Source organism: Carassius carassius, chromosome 34 (genome assembly GCF_963082965.1).
Source record: "Carassius carassius chromosome 34, fCarCar2.1, whole genome shotgun sequence".
Taxonomy (NCBI): domain Eukaryota; kingdom Metazoa; phylum Chordata; class Actinopteri; order Cypriniformes; family Cyprinidae; genus Carassius; species Carassius carassius.
The window spans coordinates 28231362-28255599 of NC_081788.1; the positions used below are offsets into that span (position 1 = coordinate 28231362).

Sequence of the window (24238 nt, forward strand, 5' to 3'; positions counted from 1 at the left end):
ACTGCGTGTGGTGATGGAGAGGGATTCTCTTCTCTCGTATTTCGGGTCACTCATCTATCATGAAGCAGTTGTGTTTGTGTGGTAATGAGTAAAGTGACATTTACCTAGAGCTAACTGACAAGACACCTCGACCATCCACCGCCTGTCACATTCTTCTCCGCTTCTCTATCAATGGCTCATTTTACTGAAAAATGATTTATTTATATGTACTATATACTTGACTTTACTGAAATCTGCGTGCATAAATCACTGGAACGTACAAAAATAGACATCCCAGGTAGGGTTGTGCCGAGCGCCAACCTCCCGCGCTCTCTCGTGAAGCCAATAAGAAAGTGACTAAAACTGCAATTCATCGACTGGCCGCTTGAGGCTGGCTGCAAAAAGGGAGTCAGTCCCATAGACTCCCCATGTTAAAATGCCAAACTTTACAGCAGGAAAAAACATGTTTATAGCCTGGTTCAAAAAATTATTTTGGTCTAAATAGCTCATTTTGCCCTTCATGACAACTGTGAGGGGGGTGAATTTTTTTATAACTCATCCGTTTAAATTATATTAAGACTTAAAGTTCTGCATAATTAAGGGCGTGGCCACTCGAGTGACAGGGAGATTGCCGCTGCTGACACTGCCGTCGTGCTGGGTGGGCGTGGCTACAGCAACTAGCTCCCGCCTTTTTGCCCATTTTTGATTGTCCGGGAGAGCTGCGCGGTGACGCGCTGCCAAGATGGCGACGGCCCGCTCTACACACTTTAGGCTTCAAAAACTCTCTTCAGGAGTCTACGGGTGATGTCACGGACACTACGTCCATGTTTTTATACAGTCTATGGGTTGTGCCGATAGACGATAGTATCGTGTATCGACGATCGTCAGAGATATCGACATAAGCAGAATTCTCTGTCGATAATCAAGATGATATTAGGCTCATTTTCCTATTAATGTATTAGATTATAATAATAATAACTATTATTTTTTATTAGGCTGCTTATTATAAGTCGGCTTTTAAACTGCCCAGCTATTTCACTTAATTTCCCTGCCCGCATTTCACACACCTCGCACGCGCAGGAGGATTACAGCATGTAGTCGATGAAGTTGTAACGCTTTGACTCGGATAATTCGTTAAATCCATGAAATGAAAGAGATAGAAAACGACGAGTTGGTGTACCCACACATTTAATGGCTGGTATAACGGCAACGCGCTCTTCTCATACATGAGAGATTAACTCTTTCTTGGTGTCACAAATAAAGTAAAGACAAAATAATTAACAAGGCGGCAGAGTGAATTTATCATCCATAGTGCATGGTTCTCACGTAGTCCTTTTCTTAAAGACTGATCACTTAACTCATAAAACAGACTATGTGGTGATGACGTAGAAGGACTACGTGAGAACCACTATGGATAATAAGTTCAATCTGCCGCTTTGTTATTATTTTCATGCACACCACACTATAATGTGATGCATGCAAAAAACATAGTTTTGGCCGTTACAAAGTCTCCATCCACAAACAGACGTACATCGTCTGCAGATAAAAGGTATTTCATTGCACTTTAACAAGTAATCTAAACGGCCTATATACTATATGTGCAATATATTAAACGAGCCCTCACTAACTGAGTTTTATGCCAAAGTTATTTTAGACTGCATCTCATTCTTGTTTCTGTGGCGGTGCGTCAGACTCGTCATGAGGCGCGCGGTCCGGAGCGCTGTATGACTGATGTATCAGTTCAATTCAACTTTACTCCAAATATATCAACTTACCTGTTTTAAATACTTTATATTTAAATGTTCGTTTATGCCCAATATTAGTGTTTAACTATTGGACTTTAAATTAAATCTGCTATTGGTTTTCACCGTTGACTGATTTTGCAGAACATTTAGACTGATAACTTCCCTGCACAGATGCGGACGTGCGATATGACAGTTGCGTCCGACTATGTATGAACTAGCTGTTTTAAATACAGTATTTTTATATTTAACGTTAGTTAAATCAGTCAGTATGTTTGAAAGTAATTTTTTTTTTATTATTGGTGACTCCATAGGCTCTCTCTCGCGCACCTGCGCAGTTTAAAACACCAAATAGTTCTGCTATGACAAGATCAAAGAGGCTCTCTCTTGCTCCACCCATGCTCGATAATATTGTGTATCGTCGATCTTACGGGCTGACGATATGACGATTTGAAAAATGACCATATTGCTCAACACTAATCCCAGGGTAAATCTAAACACCTGCCATATTTACTTTTACTACAAACTGTGATTTCAGAGTATACATTATATTATTTATTATTTATGATTGTGTATCATTTTATAATTCCGTTTGTATTTATCGTTATCTTTATCATTTTACAAATCATTTTTATTCTTTCATTTATCATTATCATTGTTTACTGTTTTTTTATTATAATAATTTTGTTTCATACTTTATCATTATTTCATTATTTACCTTACTCTTTTTAATTAATAATTATCTTTTACCATTGTTTATTGTTTTTCATTATGTGTCATTATAATAATTTTGTTTATTATTAGATTTTGTTTATTTTTAGTTATCATTGTTTTATTATTATTATTATTATTATTTAATTTGCCTGACATTTATATGTGTAAGTTACAGGAATTTCATTGTTTTACCATTATCTTTATAATTTTTTTTATTTATCATTATAATAATTTTATTTCTCCTTATTTGTTTTTTGTTTTATAATTTATTAATGCATTTTTTTTCATTACTTTTTCATTTGCCTGATATTTGGATGCATAAATTACGTACTTTTTTGTTATGAAAAAATATAAATCATCATCTTTATCATTGTTATTGTTATTTTTTATCAACCCCTAAACTCAGGGGCGTTATTTTTTTTTGGAATAACGTTCGTTGAAATTTGAACTACCCAAATTCAAATGTTTACCTTACACATACAATGGAGGAAATGAAAAAAAAAATCATGTTCTGTTAGGGCCACCTCTCTTTGTTTGATTCGACTAGATACACAGATGTGCAAGAAAAAAAAGAATCTTTCAAATAACAGCTTCTAAACAGAAGTTATTGAATTATAACCAAAGGGAGTAAAATTATCTATTTTTTTGCGTCTAAAAGTGTCTTTGTGAGTATCTCTAACAAAAAACTGGTTTTATAAAGCATATTGCCCCCAGAATCCTATTTTACTATGTGCCATAGCATTTTTCTTGATTATTGACTGAATTATGTTTCATTTTCATGTTTGTCTGAGTAGCAGTATACAAGATGACATAAGCGAATTATACCAAATATCAAATTTTGTGTTTTACACAATAAGTTTTTTTTCTTTCAGGTAACACAAAACTATAAATTGTTGTTTATAAACATAGCACTGTAATAATATCAATATATATTTACTGAACGCATCCTGTACTGTACTTTACTGTCAGTATATGGTTTATCAGATTATTAGCTTCGCTTTTACATTTCAAAATAATGATAATTTCAAAAACGGAGCAAAAGTGCTCATATGTGTTCACCAGACGCGCATCCTCTCCTCTCTCCAGTGTCGCTGAACTTTCTTCATCAACTTTAGTTTTTGATTTTGCATTCAAGTATCCATTAATACATGCAGCTAATGCATTAGGCTGTGCATTATCGCCTTCAAAACAGTTAAAGAAAACTACAAGACCCACGCTCAAACCAGCTCAGCGCTGACCCGGATCCACTCTCTTCCCCAGAGGTGTCAAATTTCACAGCTTTGAGTGGCTCAGAGTTCTGGAGTGACATATAATCTGACCTATTGTCTCCCACTGATCAGCCTCCTAGTGTTTGACAAAAGAGCATCCTTTATCTCAGGTGCACTTCTGTTGCTCTTCTGCGACAAAACAGTGGATTTATCACCAATGCGAGCACACATAAATAGAGTGGGAATGTGGTGCATCTGAAAGTTTTCTCAGATGTATACAATTTCACATTGCTATTTTATTGAAGATCGTTCGATATGTGATTGTCACACCATGAAATACACGGTCGAATTCCTGAGAATTTCAGCTTTATTGTGATATATGACTTTACTGTTTTGTGAAAAATATAAAAAATACATATTCTTCAGAAAATTGCTTTGTAATCATTAGGCGGAAACTTGTGTAGTAACTCTAAGCTTTCAAATGATACCATATATGGGCTGATAATAAAGAAGGCTTTGCAAATGAAGCATACATTTTTTTTTACGTGGTTTTGGACCCGGTACCGGGTCCATGATCATCATAATTATTTATTTTTTAAGGATTTTTTATATTATTCATTTTTCATTATTATTATTTTTAATTTGCTTGATATTTGCATTGAAATTACAGAACCTAAAAAAATAATATTTTTTAATTATTATTTTCATTTGTCATTATTTATTATTACAATTGTTTTTATTTATTATTTTTTATCGTTTTATTATTTATCTTTTTCTTTTTTCTTTTTTACAATTATTTTTGCATTTTCCTGATATTTGCATACATAAATTACAGGAACCAACGATTTGCTACTCTTTAATTTACCATTATTTCTGTTTATTATTTTTTATTATTTTTAATTATATTTATTTAGAATAATTTTTCATCATTTTGTTGTTCATCTTTTTAATTTTGTTTTAAAGCTATTTGTATGCATACATTACAAGAATCTAGAAAAACTGACACAACAGAGTAAATCTAAACGAATGTACCGTGTTTACTCTCAGCTTTGACTTCAAACAGTAATTTCCGAGTGTATGGAGTGTGTTTCCCGGCGTACCTGCTCAGAATATGAGATGAGAGTCAAACGTGTGAAGCGCTGCAGTTTGAAGGGAAGGCTTTAGACATGTGGGCAGTCTAGCATCAAATAGATTGTGTTTCCTCCCATGTAAACGGCTAATGTGTGTCAGCCGCTCTGACACAGAGGAATGTACTGAATTTGCTGCAAGGGCTTTACTGCCGTTTGGGACGCCGCGGCTGGAAACGGTCTGCGTCGTCCCCTACACCTTCAGCTCATCATACAGCCGCACACAGGCTCTCTTTTCAAACTCCCGGAGCTCCTGCCACGGACGGCTGCTGAATAGTACTGCTCAGATTGGTGTGGACTCAAAGGAGGAGTTTTTATTGGCTGTGGGAAAAGAGATGACTGCTCAAGCATTGAAATGCTTTTACACACACAAACACACACACACACACACAAGCCTATCCAGTGTTAGATCCATGCTAGTGTGAACGTACTTTTAGCTCTGTTCCAAAATCTAGTGTGCTGCCTACTGACCACTACATAGGCTGCTGCCTTTTAATAAGGGAGTATATATGTGTGTGTGTGTTTGTAGTATTTCAATAAGTTATGTAAAAATGTATTACATTTTAATTCTGCTTTCTATTTGAATATATCGGTGTATAAATGTAAGACAAATACAATTTATACTAAATATATTTATATAATGTATTAAATATATGTGATCATATGTAAGTAAATATTGTAAAATGTTTTTACAATGTAAAATGATTTCTAATTGAATATATTTTAAAATTGGAATTTTAGAATGTGTGTGTATATATGTATGTATATATATATATATATATATATATATATATATATATATATATATATATATATATATATATATATAAATTAAGTGTATAATAAAAATTAATATGTAATTTACTATATACATTAAATACTGTATGTAATATACATTTATACTAATTTCTCTCAACGAATCCCACAATGCCATATTTATTTATTTATTTATTTATTTTTTTCCAAAATCTAAGGTGCTGCCTATTTAAATATTATCTAAATTATACTTTACTGGCAGCACCCAGGGTTTTGTAACAGAGCTTTTGTTGCACACATAGTTCACAAGAATATTAAAAACACTATTTTGGTGAAGCCGTGGCCTTTTTAAACTACTATTTGATGTGGAATAAGTTTGATCGGGTTGCTCAAGAGATATTTGTGTTCTTGCGATGTTCCCGAAGTTCTGCAACCTGGCAAGTTCCCTTTTCATCCTCGTTTTAGCTGTACCTTGCTGACGCGGGCCATATTCCCAATCTCTGCGCTCTAGATACATTTATTTTTGTCTCCGATGAGGAATATGTGCGAGCGTTGGGTAGGAATAAAAGAGATTTGGGCTCTGACAGGTGGCCCTAGCTGGTGTCGCCGGGCTCTCAGGGGCCCTCCGGAGATCGGGTAATTGCGAGGGGTTGGACCCGGTTCGGTGTCACACAGGTGGTGTGAAACACAGCCGCTCAGCTCACCTGAAATATTCACGTTCTTCCAGCAGCTCGGCTTTGATCTCCCCTTGCAATCGACAGGGGAGCGGCGGGAGGAAGAGAAACAGCACGAACAACAGGAAAAAGGAGCACACCTGAGAAACAAACAGATTGACATTTCTTAAGAGAGAATAAACAATGGCAGCTTATCCGTGTTATCCGCTGCGTGCCATTTTTCACCCCCACCTCCGTCGATTTCTTCTGGAAAGTGGGCCAGTGTTGCTTTTGTGTGCGTGTCGTCGAGACTTTGTGGAGGTAAACTTCTGCTTCGACTGATTTGGTGCCATTTGTTATGGATTGTCAAGTCACTGGCCCCCATTTATATCGCTCTTTTTAACACCGTTATATTTACTCTACAATAAATTTTACTGAGACACTTCCCACTTTTTTTTAGCCACACAGTGATTTTTCATCAGTCTTTTGTTCTTGGCTCTTTCTTAATAAACCACGGCGTGTCAGAATAAACAAACAAATAGCAGAAAACATCACTTATTCTGTGAAATCTGCACAGGGTCATCCAGGCCAGTGTTTTTCTTTTTTTCATGCCAGTAAATGCACGACCGCAATGTCGGTCGGTTGTGTGAGATAATGGCTAGTCTGATTGTAACCACAGAGTGGAGTGTGAAAAGAACAATGAGCCATTATGATGATGATAAATAATGTGGACTCATTTGGACGTTGCAAGTGACTTTAAATCGTGAATTTTGAAGAATGAACTGCTTTGAGTGACAGAAGGACAAAGAAAGTGCTGAATAGAAAGGATAAATGTTTGATTTAAAGTACAGACTTAAGAAGAAATAATATAACATATATAAGACATGAAACCTAGTGTAAGCGAAGGTAAGGGTGTTTGCAACCTTTTTGTCAAAGAATACTTTTGTGTACAATACATTTTCCTAAGTGTGAAATGTCTGCATTTTAGTACTATCAGACAAAATTGCAAAAGTAATTGTTATCAGACAGGTGTTTTTGACACTTTTCCTCTTGTTTTGAAAGAGTCATAGTGTTTTTTGGGGAATCAACTTTGGAATTACTTACACTTTTCTCTGCAGTTAAGCATAATCTGTATTTTTAACATCCAGAAAAATGACACACTTTATCCTAATATGCAGAGACAACTGTAAGTAAGCCGCTGGAGTACAGGGCACCGCTGGAGCTGAAGGCAGTAAAAAGTACTTAGTGAAATTCTGCTTGGATTTAAACATTTCAGTGATGTCTTTTTGGTGTGGAATACATGATTTTTTGTTGTTGTTGTTGTGTTAACTAAAACTGGACAGTGCTTTCTAGTTTGCATGAAACTGGATCAGACGATGTTTTATTTTGTGTCATTTCGTATTTTTTGAAGTTATCATGGTGCTAAACTAATGGCGTGTTTACTCTAATATGCATAAAATAAATAATGCACCAATACTAGGGATTCAGTAGAAATAGAGTAATCAATAGTATGTACACACATACAACACACACACATATATACAGAAGTATGTTTGCATGCTATCAACAGGAGTGCATTTATTTTCAGGTGAAATCCACAGAATAATTCAAATGAAATGAATGTGATCTTCTACTTGACCTAGTGCAAGTTCACTCTCGGAGAAAAGGTACGAAAGCAGTCACTCAAGTGGTACCTTTTAAAATGTACTAAAATACAACTTTTAGGGACTTTTTAAGAGTGTTCAGATAAATGTATTCAGAAAAATAATTTTACCAAGTTAAACCAATGTGTTCTGTATTTCTGCCTGGTCTCCTGTAAAAATAATTTGCTCAAATGCAGCTCTTACTATGAGCAGTAGGTGGACCGTTTTTCAATCCTTTACATGACCAGGAGTCTCAAAAGTGTCTTTATAACGAGTCAATATTTTCAGTCCCCTGCTGAGGCGCAACTTTGGTTTAAACCCTCAGATAGATGCTTGAGGGTTTTTATTCCAAAGCGACACAACTGCCTGTACTTCTTCTCTTCAAACTTGTCCTTGCTAACAGAGCATAAACCCCGAACTGCGCTTTTCCTGACAACTGAAGCGGTTTCGAACAGTACGTGTGCTTTAGACAAGGTGTTGACGGATTGTGGTATGCTAGGTGCTGAAACTCCTAAATGAAGTGCAGCGTGACAACTAAATCCAGACGACTCGAGTCACACCTTCCCAGATCATTGTAATGCTGATGGTTTGGGATTAATTATTCACAATCATTTCTCAGCCTCTGCTGGCAGGTTTAGAAAGGTGTTAAGATGTGATATTCAGAGACAGTGACCGCTAAATTCACACGTCGCCACAAAATATTTTAACTCTGTGATGTGCAATTATGTGTTGTGCATTGTGCAACCAATATCACATTTAAAGTCAGTTTAATTGCCATATAACTTTTGATTTGCTTGGACTTTGATTTTTCATAACTTGAGACTTAATGCAGATTTTGGATATGTTTCAACTAAGCTTAGCACTAATCATTTGATGAGAAATGTTTGAGGATATATTTAAGGTATAGTTGACCTGAAAATGAAAATTGTATCATCATTTACTCTTCCTCAAGGTGTATGAGTTTCTTTCCTCTTTTGAACACAGATGAAGATGATTTTAAAGAATGTGGGTAATGAAGCAGTTGCTGGTAGCCATTGATTTTTTTTTCCATACTATAGAAGTCAATGGCTACCGGCAGTTGTTTGGTTTCCAACATTCTTAAAAATATTTTCTTTTGTGCTCAACAGAAGAAAGAAACATTCTGATCTGGTGCAACTTGAGGGTGAGAAAATGACAGAACTATCCCTTTAAAAAATCGCTGACTTTTCTTGTGTCAAATCTGAGCACTGTTTCTGATGTCACTTCCAAACCACTAGAGTAGACTACTGCGTGTGAGATTACTGCTCACTGCTTTATCTCAATTCTTCCTAGGAGAAACAATTGAGATATTAAAAAGATCCCATTTGTGATTTTCCTCTCCTGCGGCTAAACAAATGAAACCAGGAGAGCTGAGGGGCATGGCAGCTCTGAGCACGTCCAGCGGGCCACTTTCCTCTCTCAAGTCCAAGTCAGGGCAGATAACGGCTCATCTTCCATCTCTGCCATGGACACCCGCCAGAAATGGCCCTATCCTTGATCTCTCCCAAACAACAACAACAAAAAAGAAGCAGAGAGAAATGCTGTTGTTTTTGTCCATGTCGGGGGGTTTGAGGGGGTGGGGTTGGTGCCAGTATTAACGCGGGGGCCAGACTAGACTCCAGCGATGGGCTGTATTGATTGTGTTGATTTGATTCATTGATCGATCTCTCCTCTCGAATGTGGCGTCTGAGAAGCGGCACTAATCTGAAACAGCTAAGGACAAATCTTCTGCCTTACACACAAACTGAGGAGATAAGAAAACATATGAAAAGAAACTGCACTTATCTAAGTCATAGACTAGCCCTTCTGCTGTCCCTCGCTGCGGCCATTGTGTGTGTGTGTGTGTGTGTGTGTGTTGAATGCATGGTGCATGATTGGAGCTTTTCTTTCTACACTGATGTCTCTATTTCTCTGTTGTGTAGATATCATTTTCTTTTTTTACACATCTGCATAAATAGGTAATTGTTTCATTTTTATATAACATGCATGCTGGGTTGCATATCTGCATGCAACTAGAGTACTGTTATTTGATATCATTTCTATAATATGCATACAGGTTTGCTTATCTGCATGCTTAGGTAAAGATATAGATACATTTTTTGTATATTATGTATGTAGAGTTGTATATCTGCATGTATAGATAATGGTCATATGGATGCCATTTTTTGTATAAAGTGCATGCAGGGATGCATATCTGCATGCACAGATAATAGTCCTGTAGATAGCATTGATTTACATTCCCAATGCAGGGTTGCATATGTGCATACATAGGTAATAGTTAAGTAAATATTTTATTGTATAACATGCATGCAGAGTTGCATATCTGCATGCCTAGGTAATGATCATGATGATATTTTTTTGTATAACAGACATGCATGCATGTATATCTGCATGCATAGATAATGGCCTTGTAGATTTTTGTATGTACTTGTGTAGATTTCTCCACTGTTGTATATGTTTGTGTTTCTCTGTGTGTCAATGTACTTTAGATATGATTTGGTTGTATAATATGCATGCAGGGTTGCATATCTACATGCATAGGTAATGGTCCTTGTTTGCGTGAACCTTTTGTGTGTTTTTTTTATTTTTATGAGCGAGCGTGTGTGTGTTTGTGTGTGTGTGCAGCAGGGGTTTAGAATCAGCACAATCACCAGGCAGAACAGAGTGGATCTATAAATTGATGGAATTCAAAGCCTGCAGCATCGATTACCATTATAACAAACAGCCGAGCCCAGAACGTCTGATTATTTTTAGACAAAGATTCTGTGCTCTCAGCAGCAATTCTGCTGATGCTGTCACACGCACAGACATCTGCCTATGATTGCAATTAAATGGGAAACAAAAAGAAAAATAATACCTCCATCTGCATCCCCCCCCCCCTTTTCTCCCCCATAACCACCTCCTTTTTTGCTGTTAATTTTTCTGCTGGTCCAAACACTCTGGCTCACTGGTTGAGAACTCTGTTGTTTTCCCCACATGTCAACATCCTCTCTTCCCTGCTGTCATCAGCGAGAGGTGCCATAGATTCTGTTCTAATCGATGGTAAAGATTTTTTCGAGCTCTATAGTGAATCTGAAGGTTATATCTTCGTGTTCTAACAGTCTGTGTATTTACAGTACACAATTTCATTTATGGCCCTTCATTGCTTGTTTGGTTCTTACAGACGACAAGCTCTCAGATCTGGTTCAGTTAACCCCTTGTTACCTTTTGTTGTCTTTTTGGTGCTTTTATATATCTCGGTCACTCATAGACATGTTTGATTCAATGTCAAGTTCAACTGTTAACAACGTTGCATATCTACGGAGCTGGACGACTGCACATGAACGGAAACGCCTCAGCCAATCAATTTTCCTCACTGGGTTGTCTGAGAGATGCTGGCCTCAGCAGGCTGGTTTTACCTAGCTCCGCCCCCCGTGACATCGGCAGAGCTTCCCAGAGGGAAACTCATCAATTACAGATGGATGTTTGACTGGCACAGGCCTAATGACAGGGGCTCAGTATTGACCCAGCTGCCCACCGCATCCTGAAAATACAGGCCCGATTGCCTTTTTCCAAACCCTTAAAACATTGAACGTTTGACTGAAGATGTCTTCTTTTTACATACGAGTGTGGCTTTTCTTCAATACTGTTCAATAGTGACATTTCTTTGTGGCTTTCCTGGAACTAGGATCCGATTTAAAGCGATAGTTCATCCTAAAATTTTATTTCTGTCATCATTTACTCGGCCTCATGTCCTTACAAACCTGTATGACTTTTTCTTTTACAAAACACCAAAAGTCAAATTCTTCTTCTTTTGAGCTTTACAAATCATATATATATATATGTGTGTGTGTGTATGTATATATATATATGTGTGTGTGTATATATATATATATGTGTGTGTGTATATATATATATATATATGTGTGTGTATATATATATCCATCCATCCATCCATCCATCCATCCATCTTCTTCCGCTTATCCGGGGCCGGGTCGCGGGGGCAGCAGTCTAAGCAGAGAACCCCAGACTTCCCTCTCCCTAGACACTTCCTCCAGCTCTTTTGGGGGGACACCGAGGCGTTCCCAGGCCAGCCGGGAGACATAGTCTCTCCAGCATGTCCTAGGTCTTCCCCGGGGTCTCCTCCCAGTGGGACGTGCCCGGAACACCTTCCCGGGAAGGCGCCCAGGAGGCATCCGGAACAGATGCCCGAGCCACCTCAGCTGACCCCTCTCGATGTGGAGGAGCAGCGGCTCTACTCTGAGCTCCTCCCGGGTGACTGAGCTTCTCACCCTATCTCTAAGGGATCGCCCAGCCACCCTGCGGAGAAAGCTCATTTCGGCCGCCTGTATCCGTGATCTTGTCCTTTCGGTCATGACCCAAAGCTCATGACCATAGGTGAGAGTAGGAACGTAGATTGACCGGTAAATCGAGAGCTTCGCCTTGCGGCTCAGCTCTTTCTTCACCACGACAGACCGGTACATCGACCGCATTACTGCAGAAGCTGCACCGATCCGTCTGTCAATCTCCCGTTCCATCCTTCCCTCACTCGTGAACAAGACCCCAAGATACTTAAACTCCTCCACTTGAGGCAGGAACTCTCCACCAACCTGAAGTGGGCAAGCCACCCTTTTCCGACTGAGGACCATGGCCTCGGATTTGGAGGTGCTGATTCTCATCCCAGCCGCTTCACACTCGGCTGCAAACCGTCCCAGTGCATGCTGAAGGTCCTGGCCTGATGAGGCCAACACGACAACATCATCCGCAAAGAGCAGAGACGAAATCGTGTTGTCACCAAACCTGACCCCCTCCGGCCCCTGGCTGCGCCTAGAAATTCTGTCCATAAAAATCATGAACAGAACCGGCGACAAAGGGCAGCCCTGCCGGAGTCCAACACGCACCGGGAACAAGTCTGACTTACTGCTGGCAATACAAACCAAGCTCCTGCTCCGGTCGTACAGGGACCGGATAGCCCTTAGCAAAGGGCCCCGGACCCCATACTCCCGGAGCACCCTCCACAGGCCGCCGCGAGGGACACAGTCGAATGCCTTCTCCAAATCCACAAAGCACATGTGGACTGGTTGGGCAAACTCCCATGAACCCTCCAGCACCCTGTAGAGGGTATAGAGCTGGTCCAGTGTTCCACGGCCTGGACGAAAACCACACTATTCCTCCTGAATCCGAGGTTCTACTATCGGCCGGATTCTCCTCTCCAGTACTCTGGCATAGACTTTCCCAGGGAGGCTGAGAAGTGTGATCCCCCTGTAGTTGGAACACACCCTCCGGTCCCCCTTCTTAAAAAGAGGGACCACCACCCCGGTCTGCCATCCCAGAGGCACCGTCCCCGATTATTTATATATATATATATATATATATATATATATATAAAATAGCAAAAAATAAAATAGAGCCCAGAGAGGGCCTTTGCATCAAATGTGCTTCAACTATTATTTTTAAAGCACTAAGAAAAAGATTAAATATGGGAAAAAAATAAGGAAAATACAGATTTAATATATATATATATATATAAACTGAAAAGGGGCAAAGGAGCAGATTTTAAAGCTGTAAGGACTAAGTTGTTTATCGTGAATTTTTTCAGAGCGTAACCCAGAGCTATTTAGATGGCTCGTGTCAGACGGCAGTTCATCTGCTTATGTGTACTGTAATTTTCCTGCTCAGAATGACTTTGACTAACATGGATCATCACCTACTGAGCATGCTTGCATTAACAGGCATCTCAGAGCCTCAGTGCATCATGGGTAGCAGAGAAATGAGGAAGAGCATCAGGTGGGTCTGATGGCTGTCTGAGCACAAATGAACAAACATTTAAAAAAAAAACAAGAGAAGTGAAGCACGCTGCAGTTTGTTCTTGAAAGGTGAGAGCGAGCAGGTTTATTTCCAGCTCCTGCTGATGTCTCGTCTCTGTAGACGATGCAGGGAGCAAAGATGCTGTTTGTGATGTGTCAGATGTCAAAACTATTAATAAAAAAGGTTTCCTTTATAAACTCCTATACTGTTAGTGCTGCCAAAACTTAAGCACAAGTTTCTGTAAACGCTTCTTAGCGGTGAAGTTTGTGCTCCAGCAATTAGCCGTGTTTCTTCAGTGTTGCTGTTCTTGATTCTTAAGAGTTTGAGATTTGTTCAAATCATTAATCAGAAGCATTAATCTTCACTGTTTGTGCTGCAGATGTTGCTAGAATCAGCCAATTTTTTGGTGTATTAGTACTTTTTTCTGAGTGATCAGACATTTTTGCCAGAAAAGGAAGTCTAAGAAAGAAAGAACTGATGAGCCAATAAAAGAAACAGCGAAAGAAACAAAGACAGAAAGAAAGAAAGAGCAAAAGACAGAACAGATGAAAGAAAGAAAAAAGAAAGGTGATTTTTTGTTTGCGAATTAAAAAGTGAAAGAAAGATAAAGAAAGAAAGAGAAAGAAAGAAAGAAAGAGCGAAAGACAGAAAGAAAGAAAGAGCAAATTGATGGGTTAATGAAAGAAAGAGCAAAAGAAAGAACTGATGAAAGAAAGAAAGTGATTTTTTGTTTGCGAATTAAAGAGCGAAAGAAAGAAAGAAAGAAAGAAAGAAAGAAAGACAGAAAGAAAGAAAATTGATGGGTGAATGAAAGAAAGGAAAAGAAAGATAAAATAGATGAGTGAAAGAAAGAAAGAAAGAAAGAAAGAAAGAAAGAAAGAAAGACAATTGATGGGTGAATGAAAGAAAGGAAAAGAAAGATTAAATAGATGAGTGAAAGAAAGAAAGAAAGAAAGAAAGAGTAAATTTAAGTTTGCGAATTAAATAAAGAGCGAAAGAAAGAATGAATGAAAGGGCAAGAGAACAAATGAAAAAAAGAATCCTATCCTAAAAATGAATACTTTTATTTTAATTATTTTAATTAACACTTTGATTATCTGATCAAAAGTGACAGAAAGACATTTATAATATTTTTACTTATTTATAATATTACGTATATTTATAACATGAGATTTCTATTTCAAATAAATTCTGTTTCCACCAAAGATGTTAAGCAACATCATTAGTTATTATTAATAATTGAGCACCAATAATAATTGATTTCTGAAGATCATGTGACTGGAGTAATGATGCTGAAAAGACAGCTTTGACCACTGCAATAAGTTATATTCAAATTGAAAACAGTTTTTTTTTATTATAAAAACATTTCACATTATTACTGTTTTTACTGTATTTCTGATCTAATGAATATATCCTAGATGAGCAAAAAATACATCTTTCTAAAACATTATTACTGGCAGCATATTCATCATAAAATATACAAATCAAATGTTTTTACTCATGTTGAGTGTTTGTAGACTCACTGAACAAACATTATACATAAAATCCTGCGAGATAGAAATGAATTGTTTAATTCCAAACACACAGTCCTACATATTTATTCAGAATTAAGGTCATGTTATTTAGCACACCTGCATTTGTAGATATAGGACCCTTTTAAGCACACTACAAAGTCAACTAAAAGAAGGAAACCTGTGCTGTGTTATTGGGTTGATAGCATCAGTGTTTCAGATCTGTTAAGCAGCACAAACTCTTTGTGTCTCTTCATATCGAGGTTCTCGTCCGTACGTCAGTCATATAGATTAACAGCCTGTAGTCTGCTTAAATCCAACCATCACAGTCCATCAAACCCTTCCAGTCCCTAAACAAGCATGGCTTAACAGCTCTGTAAATGCCTTATATATATTACAAAACAAATCTTAAATATGTCTTTTCATTTCACGTTGATCATTGGTGTTTCTTCTTTAGTCTCTTGCCATGCAGAACTTACAGCAACCGATGGTTTCTTGATGCTGCAATGTGTTTTAAAGCTCAGGTCAATGTCCTTTTGCGCAGACCTGCTGGAGGTTTTTTAATTAACAAGTGTCCTAAACACATGAACTGGCCATGCAGATCCTCATCACACTTTCAGACTCCAGTGAAGGAAATGAAGAGTTTGAAAAACATCCAAGAATTTGTGCGGAAAGCCGTGCCGTAAATCTGGGGCTGCGTTACAGCTTTTGTCCTCAGGAATTCTTCTTCTCCCATTAGATAAGTTTCTAAATTGCCTTTAAGTAAGAGTACAGATTAATTAAAACATAGTCAATTTAATTTCATGTCATGTACGAATTTGGTACAGTAATAAGAAAAGAGCTTTTAGCTTTAGATTGAACACAAAGAGCTGACGGTGAGAGAATGTGAGGACAGATATGTTTTATAAGTAGGGTGAGATGTAAAACATGACTTGGAATAATTGGAATAATTGTTGTTTGAACGAATTCTGTAGGGGCTTGTGTACTAATATTTCAATTAAGGACCAAAACAAATTCACACAAAAATGTTTGCCTGCAAAACAACCTCTGGCTTTGCACCCCAAGATTCACTATATATATATATATTTGATAAAAAATTCAGTAATATCGTAACATGTTATTACAACTTAAAATGAGTGTTTTCTATGTGAATATATTGTAAACTGTAATTAATTCCTGTGATCAAAGCTGTATTTTCAGCATCATTCCTCCAGTTCAGTGTCACATGATCCTTCACAAATCTATCTTATCTATGCATCCATCCATAAAATGGGATTACTATTACGCCACAATGTCTGTGAAACCATGTCAATGTGATGGTACATAAAAAAAAAAAATGCAGCACTATTTTTTTATATTGATTTTTTTCGTGCCGATCTCTCTTCAGTCGTCCTCGATCATATTTCACTCTTTCTGCTCACCAGGTCAGTTGAATAGATGGATACTGGTGAATATTCAGAGTTCCTGTGCATGTGCCATTCTCTCCCTCCTCCTCCTATCTCTCTCTCTCTCTTTCTCTCTCTCTCTCTCTCTCTCTCTCTCTCCCATGACTGTTGCAGAGGTATTGATTATTTTGGATTCTGATTATCTAAAAGGCCTTCTGCTACTGAAGGCATTGGATTTATTTTAGTTTAATTATTAATGGGGCTGAGCTTACAGTAAGCAGTCTCCTTCTATCAGATCATGACGGATTACACGGTTAATATTCAGCAGCGTATATTTATTTATGTGTGTACTAAGCTGTGTATATGAGTGTTGGCAGGCCTCTCTAAAGCATGTCTCTCTCTCTCTCGTTCTCTTTGTCTCTGTAGAGGGAGCTGAATTCAGTGGCGGCACAACTAGCAGGCCGACAGGAGGAGAGCGAGGACTCCCATAAGCACCTGGTGGAGCTGAGCCGGGAATTCAAGAAAAATGTCCCAGAGGTGAGTGGGAAGGCAGTTTCATGCTGATAGACCCTTTTAAAGTTTTCCTGACCTTACCTGAGACGGAAACCGAGTTTGGGTTCAGGTTTTTAGCATCATTTTTGTCTTTAAGCCTCATACGAGCTTCTGTTTGTTTGCTCCTTCACTAATTATTTCTTTTTATTCTCTTGTCTGAACTCCTCCCCTTCTCATATTTCAAATCTTTGTGAGCCAATCGGTTGATCCGTAAGCACCATGTGACTAAGTATTCTGGAACGGCTGGAAAATGACATCGTGACAAAACTGATCAGCTGATTTCGGCACTTTTGTATGTCGTGTAAATACACTTATTTCCCTATTAAAATGTTTGACATTTACATGCATTTTTTTGTTACTTTATAACATAATTTATAAAAACAATCCATTCAATCTTTTTTTTTATTTTCAACATTGATAATAACAATACATTTTTCTTAAGTAACAAATCAGCATATTTTCATGATTTCTGAAGATCACGTGACACTGAAGACTGCATTAATGATGCTGAAAATTCAGCTGTGCGTCACAGGAATAAATTACTGTTTACAATATATTCACATAGAAACCAGCTTTTTACATTTCACATTATTACTGATGTTACTGTATTTTTGATCAAATAAATGTAGCCGAGGAGAGCATATGTCTTTCAGGAACATAATAACCCCAAACTTTGGCGTGTAACATTTTTTTTTCTTAAATGCACAGATAGTTTAAAATCTATATATTTTTTGAAAGGCCAGCAATAAAGAGTTTCAGAAACAGATCCCATAAAAAGGATAAAAACTGTAAAAAGATACAGTAAAAGCTCATTTTTGTTCCCACCCCTCACTTCCCCTCTTAGGATATGAGCCATTGCTAGCTAATATTCTCAAGCTTGTGTCTAGTTTGTCTCTGTCTGAAGACATACAAACCCATGCGTCCCTTCAGTATCAGCACTAATAGTGTAACACAGAGTATCTGCTGTTTACTGACGTTACTTGTCACATCCAGACATCAGCTTTTAATCTTCCAGAACCTTCAGCTATAAAAACCCTCTCAGAAAATGAGCCGCTCGTTCCCGTGGAGGAAAATCCAGCGCTGAACCTCTTTAAGTTCAAGTCGCTCTCTGTTTAAATTCCCGTCACTCTAATCCAGAGCTGCGCCTCCGATTCCTCTTCAGGTAAAGGTGACGTGCGAGGAATGCTTGTCACGCATCTCTCATTATACACGCTTTGACATTTTACATTTTTCCTCGTTAGCGGCCTTCCTTCTTCCGAGGCTGCGTTTGAAGCTTCGATGTGATCAGACCTCTCGACTCAGAAGCCCAGCTCCTCGTTTGCTCTCCACTTGACACAAATGTCATCAGTGACAATCAGAATTTACAAGATTAGCAAACGTCTGGAGCGAACGGGGCTCATGCTAGCCGTATCGTTAAAGAATGGGGCGTAATTGATCTTAAACAAAGCATAAGTAATGGATTGACAGGAAAATCAGATGAGTTATTTGTGTTAATGGAGAAGTTGTTATTCAGCCAAAGGTCCTCGGTTCGATACAGTATTTATTAACAACATACTGAATGAGACGTACTTTTAATTACCACAGACATTCTTTTTTTGGGGGGATTCACAATGCTAATGCATATACAGTGGAAGTCTATGGAGGAAAACAGTGGATTAAAACCAGAACTCATACATTTGTTAAAGAACTAGAATTGTTATACCAATTTAATGTTATTTGAGCTGAATTATCATCACTTTTAGTAGTAGGAGTACTGTTTTAGGTGGATGAACTTCTGGTTGTTTGTTACCAATGCAAATCAATGTGAGTTTTGTCTTGAAATACTGCATACAAGTTTATAGTGACAAAGAGTGTCTCTGTCATACCAGTCTCATTGTTAACATGAATGAATAACACAGACAACTAAAGCTGTACACCAATGCCTTTCTTATTTTTTGAATTAGATTTTATTTTTATATATTATATTATATTTTATCATATCATTTTATTATTTTGTAAAAATGTGTGTATGTATGTATATATATATATATATATATATATATATATATATATATATATATATATATATATATATAATCTTATTTTAGTTTAGCCAACTTAGTTTAGTTTTTTTTCAACTAATACTTTTTTTTTTTACGTCTAAGAGATTTTTCATTAACTTTTGCAGTATAAAATGTTTTCCTTAGAATCTATCAGATGCACCAAATGTTCAGAGTAGAAGTATAGGGAATTGCATTTTTTGTAACTGTGAAATACCATTTGACTCAAAAAAAGAAATAAAATATTACCTATTTTATGAAGATTAGAATCTTTTGCATTGTGAATTTTATTATTATTTTTTTGCCAATAAAAAAAGATTTTTCCCCAAAATTGTCCTTTGAAAATGATGCACAACAGTTTTGTTCTCTGTGTTTAGGAGGTGTTGGAGATGGTTTCGCCCGTCCTCAAGAGTTTCCAAGCTCAGGTCAGTCAACACTCCCCGTTTAATGCAGATAACATCATATCCCCCTCAAAAACAGTGCAGCTCTCATGTCTTTTCCTGCTGGAGATAATTCTATATTAATACATGAAATAACACCAAATCAGTTGATTGCATTTAGGCATCCATCATTGTTTCTATTCGTCTTATTTAGGCATTTGCTGCCTTTCCCAGGGATCAAAACTCTCTCAGCATCACGTCATCCATATCTGTACTCCATCCACTGGCCTCCACTCTATTGACTGGTATTATTTTCCCGTCAGACTTAAGTAGCATCTCTCCTCCATTAAGCGCAGGAGTACAGGACGCCTCTCTCACTCTCTCTGTCATGCTGTTGTAATGGTGCACTCCCCGTTCCTTCCCTGACATGCTCCTGTCGAGAAAGTCATCTGATCTCCTCTCAAAGCCAGTGCTCGAGCCATTAAACAGCAGATCATAAATCATATTTGCAATCCTCGTCTGTGGTCCAGAAAGCTCCAGCATACTGAATGATAATGCATGTTTCCCGTCTCATCAGGAGTGATTCGCTGTTGTGGCAGAGTCCAGCTGGCCACATGATGTTGTGTTGTGCAGCAATGCAATGGCATTTTCATGAAAAAGTGTCTTAGGCCTGATATTAAAGGGATAGTTAACCCAAAAATGAACCATCATTTATTCACCCTCAAGTTATTCCGAGCCTGCATGAGTTTCTTTCTTCTGTTGAACATAAAAGAAGATATTTTGAAGAATGTTGGTAATCAAAAGGTTAACGGTAGCCATTGACTTCAATAGTTTGGAGAACAAATACTATGGAAGTCAATAGGTACCAGAGGCTTTTTGGTTACCAACATTCTTTACCCACATGCTCAGCAGAAGAAAGGAACTCATCCAGGTTTGAAACAATTTGAGAATGAGAAAATGATGAGAACATTTTCATTTCTGGTTCGACTATTCCTTTATCATCCAAACACAAGTGGTTAGTCGCGACAGATCGCTGCTCATGTCTGTTATTGACATGCTCAGATCTGTCTCCAGTGGCCACTTGTGATTGGATTTCATCAAGATTTTCTGAGCGTAGAGCTCGTTGTGAGTGTGAGGTCCTGTTGAACATACTTAACGTGTGCTGTGGTGGTAACAAACCCCAGTGCAAAAGGGCATTAATAAATACAATCAATCTAGGAATTTCTCAAAAAAAAAAAAAAAAAAAGTTAGCTTTTTATTTATTTATTTCACTTCAAAATATTTCATAAGCATAATGCAATTATGTAATATTTTTTAAAATTATTTTTGAAAAATCTTATACTTTAATCACAATTGGAAATCTCATTGGAACTCATATAAATTATTATTTTATTTTTAAGTATATTAAATTACATGATTTTTTTCTAGCTGTGAACCGCTCTTAAATATTTTGCACAATTTTTATGAATGCAATCTTAAAAAAATCATATCCAGTGATCATAAACATCTGGGAAAGTCATGAGTATTCATTCTTTATATGGTGTGGGAATCTTTACAACATGACGACAAATATACTCACGATATAGCATGAGTGATTTGAGTCCCTTATTGCTTTTTTTAGAACGGTTAATATATAATACAAATGCTTTTTTTTTTATAACCTTTTAAGTTTTTTTTTTTTTTTTTTTGGTATTTAGGTCCTGACATAGAGGTTAATTGTTGGTTTTTTGGCTTCTGTGCAGTAATGTTGCTGGTGTACGTCATAATTGTTACAATTTTTGAACGACTGGAACGACCTATGCATTTTATAATTTGTAGATCTAGAGCAGCCCTGACTGAGAGGTGCATGATGGGTAAACTTCACAGGGACCTCTTTCTGCTGGAGAAGTTTAACCGTGAGTTAACTACGCGAGTTTGCTGCGTTATGTAGGTGGAGTGTGTTTGTGTGTTCTAGGTCCCTCTGAAGCATGTGTGTGTGTGTGTGTGTGTGTGTGTTTTAGGTCTCTTCGGCCCTCGTTCTCCTCCCTTCTCTAGCGTCGCACTTTCTTGAGGTCCCCAGTGGTTCTTGGACCCTTATTGTGCCACTTTTAAAAGCGAAGTTGTCTGCTTTGAAGTGTTTGCGACATGACAGGTTTCTCTTTTCTTTCTCTGTTTCATTTCTGCGCGTCCCTCCCTCTCCTCCCCTCCTGCCGCGTCTGCTAATTATCGTTAACCAGGCGGCTGATTAGAAGCACACGTCGACCTAGATTTCCGAAGTGTTGGTCGCATGAAAGGGTTAATCCCCGAACTGGTGGATGTCATTGGTCGTCTCCTTTCTCCTCCTCCTTCTCCTTCTTCTTCTTCTTCTTCTTTCCTGTTCTTTTCTCTTTCGGAGTGGAAGAGAGCTAATGAGGTCCCGTCAGAGCCGGGGAGAGGTGTTAATTTGGCCTGTGAATTGGAAAGGAGATTAAGGACAGTAAGAAGTCGAGTTTACGGCTTAAAATACATCGCTGTCCTTATTAATCCAAAGGCCCTGGGAGACCAGCAGCACTTTTTGGTTTTATAATGAAGAGTGTCTTATAATGAAGGTAATTTTAATAAAATTTACTGCGAGGAGGCTTGCGTCCGACGGCGTGTGTGTTTTAATAGAGTCGGCCGCACCGCTGGGCTGATATTGGAGAGGTGCTCCAACCTTTTTCTCCATTTGAGAGAAGTGTTACGCCGCACAGTTCACCTTAAGAAGAGAAAACGGTTTCAAACTTTTGCCAAGCACATGGAAAACGAAGCCCTAATCAAACAAAGGGTAAATCAAGCATTTAAAGCATTTAAATTAAGCATTTAAAGCCTGACATAAGAAATAATAGTCGAATAATATATATATATATTTAAAGAACAGAACCTTTACACTAAGGGAGGTTTGCATATGTGTGTATTGTTGAGCATTATATTTGAGCTTTCAGGCTTTTGTGCCTCATATAGTTCGATACAGTGATAATATGAAGGAAAAAATGCTTCAGTTTTATTCAAAAATATGCAGTTTGGTGTAGATGCTGATATTTATATGGCCAAAAAAATTAGATCTACTTACATAAAATGCATATAAATATCAGTCATCACTCTATATCTCCCAATAATATATCTTAGTAAGTTGATGTTTAAATGCTTAGTTTGATGCTAAAAAGATGTAATGCAATGCAACACAAAGATGAACAAGAATTCCTAAAATGCCTGAAGATCATATTTGATACTTTGTATGATTTTTCTGAAAAATTATATTTTCATAATCTAGTAAACCTGCTTCAGTTCTGTGAGTGTTCATCTTGAAATATTACTAACAATGTAAAAATGATTCCTACATTTACTCTATAAAAATCTCAGTAAAGATTTCCCACTGAAAGAGGACATATGTGACCCTGGACCACAAAACCAGTCCTAAGTGTCAATTTTTTGAAATTGAGATTTATACATCATCTGAAAGCTGAATAAATACGCTTTCCATTGATGTATGGTTATTAGGATCAGACAATATTTGGCTGAGATACAACTATTTGAATATCTGGAATCTGAGGGAGCAAAAAAATCGTAATATTGAGAAAATCATCTTTAAAGTTGCCCAAATGAAGTCTTTAGCAATGCTTATTAAGTTTTTTTATATTTACAGTTGGAAATTTACAAAATATCTAAATGGAGCATGATCTTTACTTAATATCCTAATGATTTTTGACATAAAAGAAAAATTGATAATTTTGACCCATACAATGTTTTTTGGCCATTGCTACAAATATACCCCAGAGACTTAAAACTGCTTTATACCGTTATTACTAATTATACCGTAAGACCTTTAACTTGATAAAGTCTAAACTATCAAGCAGACAACAGAAGGCTTTTTTGTCATTTAAAGAAATATTTTATCCAGAAATGAAAATGCAAGTTATTTATCAATTATGGAGTCTAATGGACTACTTTCATGGTAGTTTATGGCTTTTTTTTATTATCAGTTTTCATTTTTGGTTAAACTAACCCTTAAACTGTCCGTGATGATTTGGTCCAATATAAATTTCCTACAATATCATATTAGATCTTTGGGCTTACGATAGGGATCTACTTTGGGGTATTAGCAGGAATCTGGTACACTTTCTTTTAGGACGTTTTGACTAGGAGCAGATGGTTTTGTGTCGCTGGTTTAAGATGTCAGGCCCGCATTAACCAGTCAGCTCATTTTCTCTTCCTCTCAGTGTCTGTTGGCGCTCGCAGAGAGAAAACATCCACGCAGGGCCCCTAATTATGAAAACTTGCTTTACAAAGATAATCCGAGGAGTAATTTAGCGTGCACAATGAGAGTCGTGGTGCTGTGCAGATGGAGAATCTGATAAATAGTTCGGAACATGTAATTAGCAACTTGGTTCTTTTTCGTGCCATTAACCCCTGCGGCCCAGAAATCTTCACCCGCCATTATCAGACGAAGAGGTAAAACACAATCCGGCTGACTACACAACCCAAACCAGACCCGCTATTCATCTCGCTCAGCTTGTGGGGATTCAGTCAGACACCTGTTTTCTGGGGCAGGAGGGTCTCGAGTGTTTCAGGAGAACATTTAAGACACTCAGCTCTGAATTATTCATCTGTGGAGTGGATGGGTTTTCTGCATACGTGCACACATTAGTGCAGACCAAGTCCTTTCCTCAAAGTGGATTTACTTCTGGATGCATTTGTTTCGGTGATGTGCAGAAAAGCAAAATGACACAATAGGATATGGTCAGTAGCT

At 37.5% G+C, this 24238-nt stretch overlaps 1 protein-coding gene across 1 annotated transcript in view; it reads left to right on the forward strand.

The window, feature by feature from the left end:
- The window catches only part of LOC132114959 (homeobox protein cut-like 2), a 157733-nt gene that overhangs the window by 47224 nt on the left and 86271 nt on the right, over positions 1–24238 (forward strand). The window contains exons 2-3 of the mRNA XM_059523361.1: positions 16950–17060; positions 19492–19539. Of these exons, the coding sequence (XP_059379344.1) occupies positions 16950–17060; positions 19492–19539 (159 nt within the window). The remainder of the gene's footprint in view (positions 1–16949; positions 17061–19491; positions 19540–24238) is intronic.